Source organism: Solea solea, chromosome 6, assembly GCF_958295425.1.
Source record: "Solea solea chromosome 6, fSolSol10.1, whole genome shotgun sequence".
NCBI lineage: Eukaryota > Metazoa > Chordata > Actinopteri > Pleuronectiformes > Soleidae > Solea > Solea solea.
In genome coordinates, this window is record NC_081139.1 from 8,269,552 (window position 1) to 8,283,792 (window position 14,241).

Sequence of the window (14,241 nt, forward strand, 5' to 3'; positions counted from 1 at the left end):
TTGCATTAACTTAAGTGTGCCGTAAATGCAAATGTAGTCCACTTTATCATCGAGCATTCAAATAAACCCTTTTAATTCGACAATCCATAATATTTTAGCTGTGATGCTCAGGAAATGGCCACTGCTTGAAGGTAACATTGGGCTGGATTCTGCTCTACTAAGTGGGACTAGTGTGATTGGCTGGGCTGCACACACACACACACACACTGTGCATGTTAAAACCACATGCAGTGTCTTGGCAGCAAAGACGCTACAGCAGCAGCCAATCAATAAAACCTTGTTACGCTAATTGCAAGATCATAATCTCCGTTCCTACTTCTGCTGAATATCCAAACAGTCACTCCATTAGCCGAATTATTCCCCTGTGCAGTTTCTCCATCTCTCTCTCACTCTCTCTCTTTTGCTTCCCCCCTCCAATTCTTGCTCATGGTCTTTTTTCCCTGTGACATATTTCTCTCAAACAGCAGTTCTGCTAAATTAATTCATAAGTCAGGGAGAGAGACATCAAAGCAAAGCATTGTCAAGGCAAAGTGCTGATGAAGTATAGCATTTCTTTCAGTTTGCTGCAGAGTTATGAGAAGGAATTTCCACAGCATCAATATCATCTTTGATCGCGCTGCTCTTCACTCCTCTTCTCTCTGTTAGTGCGAGCGAAGTCCCACTTCAGGTGACTGTCTTCTAAAACCTTTATAATAAGCCTCTTTACTCGGGAGGAGCTCCTCCACTTCTTGCTGTGGAGATTTGGTGCTTGTGTGTGTGTCTTTTGTGTTGAGGGTCAGATTAAACCTTGGTGAAGACACTGGGGAAAAAAAGCCCCTCTTCGTTATTTACTCTTTTGGACAGTGCTGCCATGATAATGGCCAGTGGCCACAGGGGCAGACAAAGAGCTTGCTGATGCCAAGACCAGGATCTGCGACCTTGTCATTGAATCACTAACACTTTGTCACTCTGCTGGGGGCGACGAGAGACACTAGAAGAAACACTGTTGAGAAGTGAGCATGTTCAGACTATGATGCTAATGGGAACATCAATATGACAATAGCACTGACCCTGTTTCCCTGTGACTCATCGTGAGAAATATACCCACCGAAGCGTCTTAAGCAACTCATGATTCTGTGTGGTTACTTGGTGGCAGGGTCATGCTTATGTCCTATAAACATACTTTATGTAAGAAATGTATTGATATTGGCGAGCGACATTAAATGGAGCAATTACATGGAGGTGTGAGACAGATGAGTGCTGAGAGAAAGACTTTCGCACAATCTGGAGGTGGAACCGCTGACCCAAATACATTTAAATGTGTGTGTCTGTGTGTTTTTGAGTGTCTGCGCGTGTGTGTGTGCGCGCTTGCTTAACACACAGTTACAGTGATTCATTAAATTAATTTAAAATGTAATGGTCCAGTGTGAAATAATTAGTCACATCTCACGTTGAGACTGCAGATTTGAACACAATTCATTTCCAGTGCATTTGGCAGCAGTGGTGGCCTTTACAAACCATATGTTGTTCTCCTTTATTAGAAGTAAGTTTCTGATATATTGTGTGTGAGTGTGTGTGTGTTTCGTAATTTTCCTTGCGTGTCTATGTTTTGTTGTCAGAGTGCGTGTCCCCCTCAGGCCCTCTCTGATTCTAGCTGTCAGAGGCATGGAGAGGCTGGGCTTGGTGAAGCAGAGAATAGAGCAAGACACATGTCAAATATGAGGGGAATCTTGAGTAAACAACATCTAACACGGAGCAAAGCAAGATCGTCTCTCATCGCATCACCTTCTTTCATGCCATTTCCCACTCTCTGTCTCGGCATGCTTCCTTGATCCCTGCCTTTTTCCCCTTCATTCTCTGTATTCTATGCAGCATTTGCAGTATTTCATCTGTCCCTGAGTAATTCAGCAAAAAACCCACTGTGGACATCAGCACACCTTGTGAACAGTCAATCAGCACCGCGGTGAAAACTTCGAAACAGCTGAGAATATGCACGCGGAATCTGTCACATACAGTAACGGCGCGATCCTACTGAAAAACACTTGGCGACAGACGTGTTTGCGGTGAATGCGTCTGAATTGATGTTGATAATCATTAACAAGAAGCGGCATATGCTGCTCTTTGTCTCATTCTGGGCACTGTAACAAACCAGAGCGATAAGAAATTAAGCAAAACTGAAAATACAACGGAAACAGAGCTACTGTAGTCTACGGGTCAGTACTAATAATTGCAATTGACAGGGACAAATTCCCTGTTCCCCTGTGTATGTCAGATGGGCTTATTCCCAAACTCCACAAATCCCTCTGTCCAAACACAACCATATGGTCTCCCAGTTGTTCACAACCAGCTGTGCTACAGTGTATCTGATATGGTTGCCATGTACTGTCGAGGAGCACTGACTCCCCCTGCACTCAAACATAATAAATCTTTTGTAATGAGGCCAGATTGATGCAGCATTTTCTGCTTGGCTTTCTCCAGTCAAAAAGGCATGCAGAAACACACATCATTTTATTGCGTAATTGGAAAAAAAAATTGTGAATCTGAATTTCTGTAGTTTAGCGGTTAAAGCCGCCAGCTCCAAGGAGTGCGATACGACCACTCACATGAACAAATATGTGGGAGAATGACTCCCATTAAGTGCGAGAGAGCTGTGCTACATCTGTCAGTGCAGATCACGGGCCGAACTAAGTGGAATATTTTTTTTGAAAGATTTCAGTTCTCCTGCCTTCAGCTGATGTCATATAACTCCGTGGTTGTTTCAGTAACAACAATTCGTCATCCATCCTGCTAACAAGCACAAACAACAGTGGATGGAAAATGGCTGTCTACAGCAACTCGGGCAACAGCAGGTATTCCATTAAGGGCAATTTGAGCTCACCTGGTTTGGCGGGAGGAACTCGTGGTTCTCATTCATGTACATGTTGTCACCATCAAACTGTGGACGGAAGGAGAGACAGAAATGAGAAAAACAGTTGGGCAAAGACTAATATATAACAAGGTCAGAAAACAGATTTTCATTCAGTCAGTGGAGATACAGAAACAGTGTAACACAGCAGCCTAATGACTTCAGGTCCTCGGCTTATAGACCTTGATGCTCTGGTGGATGTCAGTAATTACAGTTCATTAGAGACGCGCATAATTAGGCCCTGTCAAAGCTTGTGTAAGTCTCACTCTTCACCTCAGCTTCCCTTAGATTGTGTGTGTGTGTGTGGAAGCACACACACACACGATCCCACGGGTGTCACAAGGGAGCCAAGTTTTATGTCTATAGCACCATTCAGAAACAAGGTGATGCAAAGTGTTTTACAGAGGCATGGAAATGCATTAAAATAAGACATTAGGAGGACATTAAAATTTAATTTGAAGACAATAAAAAAAAGGCCAGTACAAAGTGCTTCACAGAGAGCATGGAATAATTAAAAATATTTAAAATAAGACATTAAGAATACATTAAAATTGCGTTTGAAAAGACAATGAAAACAAATAAAGGAAAACAAAAAAGTTATTTATTGGTAAACCTCGGTAGGCACATTTTCAAAAAGTTGTAACTGCCCGAACGGAGTTTAACGAGTTAAATGTTATTATTACCAGACCCAGTCCATAACCAGTAGCATGGCTACGCAAATAAACATGTTCACCCACAATGTGAGCCAACTATCCAGCTGAGTGAGAGGCACCAGAGTCCACAAGGTGGGAATTTGCCTTTTAATAATTCTTCATTTTACCACCAGAGGAAAGAAAAAAAAGGGACAGCGCAATCACGATAATTTAGAGCTCAGACACACCAACCTCAAGAGGCTGGAAGGGAAGGTTTAGGCTAGACGAAAGGTTAAAAAGTGGTTATTCTGGCTGCGGTGTGAATAACACTGGCGTCACAGCCAGAGGCCACAGCTTGAAACACACAAACACGCAGACACACACACACCAAAGTCCTTCCCTGCCCTGACACTATTTGGCAGAAGCCATTTTTGAGGAAACAAAACACACCCTGAGACAGCTCGTAGTAGCTGAGATAAATTACTGCTGCTACTGTAAGGTCAAGTAACGACACGGGTGTGATACAGTCACTTCGGTTTCACAAAGTGTGGGCGGGGACCAAAAATGGACCACATGTTTTTCATCGCCATGCATCACCTTGTGTAATGAGCCATGACTTCCGTGGACTACAATTTATGGACACCATGTCCTTCGGTGTGCAACCTTGTAGAGACTTTTATTGAATATTTGAATATTTACCATTCGAATTATGGACAATTTCAAATTCAATTCATTGTTTCTTGGTATTTCTATCTTTCAACGTGCTGGCAGCGCAGCAAATAAACAACAAAGGTTGTTCTTTGCAACATTATTCAATTTAAAAGCCCACTCCACATTATAATTCAGGCAGTAATGGAACAGTAACTTCTCATGCAATGATTTCAGCTTGATGGCACCATTAGTTTGCTGAAGGAACAATCATTGTATTCTGCAATGAAAATGAAATCACTTTCTTTATTGCTCTTAGAGATGATTTTACATGCCGTCCTAATCACATTGTGCTCGATGTAATGGCGTCTCCGAGTAGGTTATTTTCAAACCTGGAAACCGGAGCTCGATGAGCAAAGGGTGGAAAACAAGTACACAGAATGTCAAAGTGAAGTCTGTGGTGGTGCTGCACACAACTGCAGTCAGTTCCTGAAAAAACAAGCAATATTCAAATCAAGGGAAAGGTATAAAAATGATATATGCTGTGGAAACCGAGCGGTCAAGCAAATGATATAATAATCCTGCCTAAGTGTGCGTCTGTAGGTCCACACTTTAAATATATGTCTTAGTTTACAGTTAATTACCTCAGGCTAATTTGACTTTCTAGACTGTGATCAAAGCAAAGTAGTTTTGAGTCGGCAAACTAAAAATCAACCTTGAGTCAACAGATAATTAGTTTAGCTTAGCACAAAGTTTGTAAATATGGAGAAGCTGCTCTGCTCTCACTGATTCAACTAATATTTTGCCAACAAAACCACCAAAAGCTAACAAATGATGTTGCACTGCAGTTTGTTTAAATGAAATGTAGCCTGCAATCGGGTCTTTTCATTCCTCGGTAGCAATTTACCCAGTCCTTTTAATACTTACGCTAAAAGATTCAGTGAATTAGTTAGTTCCAGTTAGCTTCCACCATATTAACAAAGGCATATTTATTCACCAAACCACAATCAAATTTTATAAATTTGGTCATTTATGAGATTTTGCGGCAAAGCATTTCTTCCTTCCAGGTGGCGGTTGTCATGAGCAGAAAATACATAGAAAAATGTGCATTTCATTTTATGTAGATCTGACCCTAGAAGCCATAATGTGCCCAATGTGAACATATGGACATTTGACATACAGTATGAGGAAAATGGGGAGGTCTGTCTCTCTGTTTGCTTTTCTGAGGCTTTGAGGTCATTAATCATAGTGGTCAAATCTACAGCATAACAATTGAGCAAAGGAAAACACAGACAGGGAGTGCGGGGTGGGGGTTGGGGGGCGGCGGGTGGTGGGTTGGCGGTGGCAGGGAACGGGTGAAGGTGACAGACACAGGGGAAAGCTACAGTGTGGTGGAGGGGAGAGGGGAGTCGTGTAGTGAGGGAATGGGGGGGAGGGTGTTTGGTGTGAGATTGAGGCTTGAGAAAGAAAAGGGACACACAACGTCTGTACGAGTGACGCACTTGACACCAGACTCCTGTTTGCATTGCAGAAATGCAAATACATAAGAGGGGGGAGAGATAGAGGGGGAGAGAACGGGAGGAAGAAAGTAAAGTGGGAGAGATGCTATAAATAGCTTTGTATTTGCGTAAAAGCCAAACCAATGTCAGTTTGATGCAGGAAGTAACACCACAGTCATAGAGGTGATAGACCAACTGTTGACTGGAACATGTGCCTTCATTAACGACTGTAAACTGTCACTTTTATTCGTCCATTAAGGCTCACGTTCCCGAATTAAGTCGTAAACATGTTTTATTTTTTTTTGTAAAGTTTGTAAAAATGTATGTTTGAAGACAAAGGGGTTTGTGTCCACAAACACATTTCTGAATTGCTGATATAGCTGCTTATATTTTCCCCCAGTGGTCCAAATGCAACATGGGAAGCAGCATTACGTTTGTGTGCACCACATAAATGAAACAAACTCGGAAAGTACGATTCCAGGCGTATCTGAGTAGCACCATCATCAACATTGTCTTACGCAGTGTGCTATTTAGTTACTACATTTTATGTCTTATATAAAAAGCTGTTTAATGGTATAACACACATTTTGGTATTTAGAATGCATTGCTGTGTTAGGGTTAGGACAGACACACATGGGGGAAAGATTTAGCTCCTCTTCCTGTTTTCCGTAAAAACAGCATTTCCTCATGCTAATTTCACGATCAGTGCGAGTAAATACAAATTATCCTATGCTTCTTTGCCTCTATAGGCAAAAGTCCTCTAAACCTAAACTCTGGGTGATTGAATGTCACTTATTTTCCCTTTATCTTAATACAGTTTGAAGCTCATCATATGAGACGTATGGATACAAAATCTGCTCTACAAACAATCCACTTGCTACTATATCACTTAAATGGGGGCATTTTCAGTTGTTTAGCATTCTGTGCTACAGCGCCGCTAACCTGCACTGATCTACACAAGAGGCTTTTTCTCTCATAAGATCGCGGGGGTGAGCCCAGCGGTGCTTTTCTGTAGGTACTGAATGCCAAATCGCACAACCAGTAACTGCAGCCAGGTGACATTTTAGATTTAAAGAAAGATGAGGTGGGAGACTCGGGAGAGAAGAGGACTTAACCCTCCTCCTTGTCTCTTTTCATGGTTGCAGTCAGCGTGCTCCGCCCCAGTTTTTTTGTAACCCAGCGTAACTAATCACACGTCAGTCATTGCGCCGAAGGAAAGAGGCAGCAGTCAAAATACATGCGTCAGGACTGTGGTCATTACAGCATTCAATGACTCCATGGCAGAGACACACACACACACACACACACACACACACACACAAAACCAAAGCACAGAGGGTATGGGGGATGGTGCTGTAAAGGAGATATGGATTGCAAGTGTGTATGCGTGGATATCATTGCTGCTGCTGCTGCATTGTGTATTTCACCTTCATGTGTTCCTCGTGTGCGTGCATGTGCACAGATAAAACTTCCACGTGCACGTGGCGCGCTCTGAATGTGTGCACATCACATCGCATGCCTTCATGTTTGCGTAATGTATCCTATCCAATAATATACACATTGATCCCAGGGAGATAAAGACAACAAAGTTAGACCTTCCATAATATTTATTTTCCCATAACGGACCTGTTCGGCCACGCCCAGTCATACAACTCCATGCAGATGAAATATGGTCTTCATTAAAATCTAAACCTCAACACACACAGAATCTACCGAGGAGGAGCCAAATTGCCCTTCTCTCTCAACTGAAAGAGCACAAAATGAATTGGAGCAGCTGAGATTTTTACATTACCATGACAAATACGGTGAAATCGGGAGGACAGAGGGAGAGGAAGAGCAAGAGAGCGAGAGAGAGAGAGAGATGCCGATGAAACAGAAAAGGGCAGATCAGACAGAAAGACCAAATTGTGTGAAAAACACATTGGCTTAATTTTTGCTTGACTGTAAGCCGCGAGCAGAGAGAAAGGGAAATAAAATAAGGCATTTAGCTGGGGATCATGTTAAACCATGCAAGTGAATGAGTCCCCAGAGAAGAGTGCTCCCTCGCTCGCATATGATGGACTTAATTGCCTCTATCAATGTTAAGATACAACATTCATCTCAGTTTTTAGTGCTCGCTTTATGGTCTTGTCCATCATACTGAGGGGTTTCAAGAGGCAGGCCACTCCTCAACTAGCACCTTAAAATAATGAGACAAATTACTGAGTGAAAAGAGGGGGAGAAAAAACATTTGAAATAAAATACAAGAGCTCTGGATGAGCAGATGTGGTGTGTGTGTGTGTGTGTGTGTGCGAGTCTGTGTGTAGCGGAGTGGTTTGGATGTGAATGCTGACTGGATAACTCTATGGTTTCTTGGTCTTTTCAAAATGCATGGCTCGTCAGGCTAAAGGCTCGCACATCACCCCCAACTCTGACCCTCCAAAGCTCTGGGTAGGTGTAGGGTTTCAGATTGCCACACAATCGTACCATTGTGCTCCTGTTAACACAATGAAAACAAAGCTAACACATCAGTGACACACACACACACACACACACACTCACTCCTCACCCCTGACTCAGAACTTTAACACAGACACAGAACATGTAGCAACCCAAAATGGATTCAAATACAATACAGCGACACAAAGGCGATGTTTGTGATGGGGAAATAAATAAATGTGATTACTTTTCATGAGTAGATTGCATCAAATAATCATATTTAACTTAAATCGAACTAAAAGCTAAGCTAATGCTTTCTGGAGGAGGACGACATTTAATTTCTTTAAAATGTGTCTCCTGAAACGGGCTACTCTCCATCACGAGGGCTTGATAACCATGTCTGTGTGTTCCATCAAATCTATTAAAACGACTCGCATTATATCATAGTGCTTACTGCACAATAGAGACCTTTCAAGGGCAGTCCCAGAGAAAGTCAACAAAGGGCCCTCTCTTCCAGGGACTGGTCAAGTAATTTGAAAGAGCCAAACAGCATGATTTGTGTGTGTGTGTGTGTGTGTTTGTGTGTGTGTGTGTGTCTGTGCCTCTGTGTGTGCACCTGCAAGCATGTGTGTGTGTGTGTGTGTGTGTGTGTGTGTGTGTACATGCTGCATCTTCTTCTCTACCAGACCCACAATCAGCTATTTCACCAAGTCAAGAAATAGACTGTCAGAACAGCAAAAGAGAGCAGCAAGATACCTGTTTTTTCCCCTTCTCAAGTACCTCATTAAAAAAGAAACAGAGCCTGGTGGAAAAGCATTCTTCCCCAAAGTCTCTGGAATAAAAGAAGAAGGAGGAAAAAAAAACACAGACCAAGAGACATATGCGAGGAGGCAATCTTATGTTCCATAAATACACATATTTGCATACATAACCATTGTTACCTTAACCACAGAGGAGTCTGTCAGTCTCATCAGACAATTTTTTACGTATAAAATTATAGTTCTAGTTATAAAAGGTGAATCACCACTCAAACGCTTGCTACTTTAATGATGAGGAGCAAAACTGTCCAACGTGGAAACAATGAGTTTATCAGACTGTGTTTTTAAAAAAAAAAAAAAAAACATACCAGATTCCACTTACTGTGGCTTACAGGGTGGAAACTTTTATTACACGTTTGGGTCATTAGTCAGTTTCCCTGGTGAGTTAAAGATTGCCTGGTCCAGCTTTTCTATATCTGAGGACGTTGCACCCATGATGATGACAATGAACTACACGTTTAAGTCAGACAAAATAACACATCTGGAGACATCCTGTTGGGTTTATAATTGATATTTTATTAAGACAACAGATGCTGATAATTGATGTTAGAAATAATCACAATCACTGCAATAGTTTTACCTGTGCAACATCAACATGATGAACACAGCCAACCTCTCAGTGGTGTTGAGCCAGACCCCCATGTTAAATTCGACATTTGAACAGTATAAAACATATTTACAATAACATTTGTTTGAGTTGTACAGGTGGTTTTCCAACTCTCTACTCTCTTGCGACAAAGACACCAATTCTCCGGTATTCGATCGCAACCTTAACGTTAACAATGCATTTTGAAGGAATCCTCATAAAACATGCTCATCCACCATCCAAACCTGTGCAAACACGGGTTTCTTGACCGCTCAAATCCCAATAATCATCTTGCTTCGTTCTGCAGACGGGACTGCCAACAAAAACTTACTGTTAAAAAACGGTTTTCCCAAGAAAACCAACCTGATGTGCTCAAGTACAATAATTTAAAAACACACAATACAGCGAAAAACCCTGTCCTTCTCCATTTGGGACTTCACCATGTATTTAAATCTAAATGCAGCATCCACAACCATCTACTTCTGTCAATATGGCTGAAAATACTTCACTGTTGATTCATTCACTGCCATGCTGACTCCACATCCAGGCTCTGCCACTAACAGTCAGGCAGAATTTTCTATTACCAAACTAATTGCACATTCCACCCTGACAAGAGCTCATTAAACCTTAATTATACACATGTTGTTTTCTACAAACATCTCTATTTGGGTCTCTCTGCCTTGTAATTGTTCAGCAGGGACGACCAGTTGAGATTTCGCAGATTGAGAATGAATAAGAGTGAGCGAGAAAGAGAAAGAAAGAAAGAGAGGTAAAGGGAAAGAGAGACGGAGGGGGGAGAAGAAGGAGGAAAAAAAATACCAGAGAACGAGAGAGGGAGGAGTGACTAGAAGTAGGTCATGCCTCTCCATAAACAAGGCATGGTTTCTAAAATAATATACCCATCCAGTGGAAGTAATGCCTAACAACTGAGTGAATGTGGATCTCATGTAATATTTACAGAGCACTAATACATAAATGGCAAGTCTTTTTCTCATTCTCAGCACCCCCACCCCTCCAAAACCAGAGGTTTCTTTTTTTCTGCTTCTTTTTTTTTTTCCTCTTGCCATTTGAATTTCAGAGAAAGTCAACTGCATTGATATCTGACATGGTGGTGGTGGTGATGATGGGGGGGTTGTGGTGTGTTTAGATTCTTTCTCCCTTCGTTCTGCCTCTCCTGTATGTTTTTATTGCTCTCTCCCTCTGCCTTTCTTCTTCTTCTTCTACTCCACATTGGCTTTCGTGTTTTTTTCCCCCCGCACATTTGTTACATTACAGTGAGGGAAAGTGGGCCTTAATCCAGACTCTTTGAGGCATGGACAATGATATTACTGTGGAGAATCAGCCTTTTTTTAAAGACCTTAAACTCCAGCTGCTGCTGTAAGGTCACCAGGCACTTGTTCGCCGTCTGGCCCAGCGTGATGCTTCTGGGCTCGGGACTAAACTGACTGTGTCGAACACCAGGCCAGGCCTAGCAAAGCTACAGCGACAGGAAAGACACTGTAAAGGAAACGTCTCTGTTGTGTTTGCAGGTCAGGTCCGAGTCCTGTGGGAGTGAGTAAACACTGTCTGGTCATTATTATGTTTGATATGCGGGAGATTTGAAGTAACTCGCCTGTTTTGGCAGCTGCAGGGAGATACTGTAACTCGGAAGAGACGTCTGCATGGATGTTGACTTAGAGACAACATGGACACGCCACCGTAACCAAATCACATGATATGTCATGTGTCTTTTTTGGGGTCCAATATTTTGATATATAAACCCTGCATCATCCAAAGATCTTTGGTGTGGTGACAATTCGTTCTAGTTTGTACATGGGAAAATCAAACATCCACCCAGTTGAATGTGGTGTTTATTAAAACACAAATATACAGCTAAAATTAAATAGACTACCATATGTTGTTTTGTGGGTTACAGCGCACTGGTAAATTGAATGCATTAAATTACAAGCCTATTGTGTTTGGTAGTATAGTGTGACCAATTACCAAATTTTATGATAATGTTGGGACATTTTTGTTCTAATTTTAACAACTTTATCATGAACTAGAAATGTGCTACAATGCATTAGCTCATAGAACTTAAACAATTGGCCAATTAAAGTAACTATAACTACAATCTGGTACAAGTCATTCCATCATATTTGCTGTGACTGTGTCAGTTTGTGAGAGTTGGTCATATCACATACTTTAATGTTGATGACATGAGACGTCTATTATGGACCATCTGGTGTCACAAACAACCACAACTAGTGACACTGAGCCTCTCTGTTTCCATTTTACTGCATATATCACATCTATCTTCATTATCTTGGTAGTGTGTTGTTTTTTTTTTTACAGTAGGCATTTGTTTGGTGTTCGTTTTCTTTCTTTTTTTTTGCAGTTGCTGTGCTAAAATATTCAATTTTTAGCACAATTACAGTGGAACATCCCTCAGTTCTCGCCAACAACAAACACACTTCAACTGTATAGTGTGATGTGAACCATGTCAAGATAAACAAACATGACATATTAAACAGGAAAATGACTCACTCTTATTATCCCACCAAAATAAATCTGCAAAATACTAATTATAACAACCTGTGCCTGATCCTGACTGATTCACCCCCCTCTCTCTCTCTGTCTCTGTCTCTCTCTCCCTCTGTGTGTGTGTGTGTGTGTGACATTCTTCTCCTGCTGCTGCCTTAATAGGCAGTCACTTAGATATTCGCTACAGAATAGTGCTCATGCAATATTAATATCACACCAAAATATGGAAGCTAGAGCCCTACACCATCTCTTTCTTTCCCTCCATAATTGACTATGCACTCCAAATCAGCTTGGAAAAAGAGAAAGACAGAGAGAGAGAGACAGAGAGAGAAAGAGTGCTCTAGAATCCGGGGAAAAAGAGGAGTCCTGAACACAATCCTGTCATCTCTGTGCTGCGGCACATTCTGAAACTTCACCCGATGTATCACTGTCACAGGCGGTGGAGCTAAAACATCAACACCAACAAGTACAATGTTTGCTCAAACAGTTTGACTCGCTGCAAACAATACCCTGATGCTCATCCAACAAACCACCGATCCGGCGGCTTTCGGGGAGTCAACGTGCATCACCTCCATGTATTCCCATATTCTGTGTCATTGCGCGGACGCCTTTAGTTACACTGCAGACGGCAACACTGACAGATGACAAAGCCAGGCACTGTTTTGATGCAACACACCCACCACACAATATTCATAGTTGAATTTGCTTTTAAGGAAGTTAACAGTGTATGTGCAGCAACTTTATGGGACTGTCAGTATTTTCTTTCACAATCCCATATTTTCTCTTTGTATAAGTTAAAAAAAACAACCCAACATAAACTAAATGAGTTGGTGAGTACGAGAGGAGCTAATTAGTACATTTTTGACTTTTCTATTCAGTTCATATCATATACTAGTAGTTGTATATAATTCGAAGTCCCCACAACATCAGTAATAGCTGGAACACACCCATTTGGATATGAGGAGACTGCAGTTCAAATGTGGACCCAGACACCGTCCAGACCTGGACATAATATATAACCAATGAATCATTGATGGTTGCCAGGTTTTGACAGAATGTTTGTGTTGTAGCTGCTGCAGCTTCAGTCTTTATGGCCCTAAAGGTCCAGGAAATGCAGACCAATGGCATGTGTCGCAAGTCACCATGTGATGCATTGCAACCAATCATATCAGCCAATTCTGTCAGACAGTGACACAAACACCGGAGAGAGAGACGAGAGAAGAAAGACTCTTTTTTTTTTTGAGAAATGTAAGAAAAATAACTGTCAAAAATTTTAATCAAGATTGGATTTTCCAGTTAACCCTTAGTGCTCATGTGGCACGGATCCATACCACAGGTGCACCCATGGTAAATTGCCATGGGAATAATACACATAATAAACTCCTTATATGGACATCCTGGGGGTGTGTGTTTATAGGTCACATATTCAGGCTTTAAAAAAAATGTGTCTTCTTAAGTTGTTGAGACAAATTTATGATTCATATTATATCACATTTTTAGTAGTGATATAAAGTAGCAATAATTGTGCAGAAGTCACCAAATTAACCCGTTTTTCTTTTTCTTTTTGTTCATAAAAACGAGCCAAGTACTATGTACTATATAAACACACAGGTGTGTTTATATAGTTGGTGAAAATGAATATTTTTCAGATGGATCAGATTGCCGAGGTTGTGCTGAAAAGAAAGACACTCTATGTTGCACATTCTTATAGCCTCTGTCCTATGTTTAAACATAGTAATGGAAAAAAAAAAGCAGCCAAAATGCTCTGTGTTGTAAGGGTTAACAAAAACAAGAACATGGAAGCCTTGATTTACACAAAAGGTGCTTTATTTTGAGCTATACAGAACTATTTTATTTTTGGCTTGAAGCGAGGAGAAAGCCTTTAGTTTACAGAACTTTACAGTATTTATTTATAATCCCTCTAGTTCAATGTGAAAATTGATACACTAAAAAACATTATGTCTTTCTTTGTTTAGAGAAGCAGTTGTTGACTATACCAAATTCGCAGGTGCACATGTTTAAACAGATAGGAATGCAGTGAATCATAACAGTGATTAGATGTTATTATATTCTGAGAAATTTTGTCAATGTGGCCAGCTGTGAATTTTAATCGAATATACTGTATGAGGGGATGGCAGGATCACTGCAGAGCACCGGAGGGTCATGCCCTCCGCACTAAGCATTTAAAAAAAAATGAACTGTAGGCATTTAGACCCATAATAGATGTTGAAAA

General features: G+C 41.2%; 1 protein-coding gene across 3 annotated transcripts in view; it reads right to left on the bottom strand.

Annotated features, from left to right (window-relative positions):
• tox2 (TOX high mobility group box family member 2) overlaps window positions 1-14,241 on the bottom strand; it is an 86,819-nt gene that overhangs the window by 39,615 nt on the left and 32,963 nt on the right. For all 3 annotated transcript variants that reach the window (XR_009240435.1, XM_058632012.1, XM_058632011.1), the window contains exon 3: window positions 2,858-2,914. Coding sequence is in view for 2 of the 3 variants with exons in the window: in XM_058632012.1 (XP_058487995.1) it covers window positions 2,858-2,914 (57 nt within the window). In the remaining variant the exon portion in view is untranslated. The remainder of the gene's footprint in view (window positions 1-2,857; window positions 2,915-14,241) is intronic.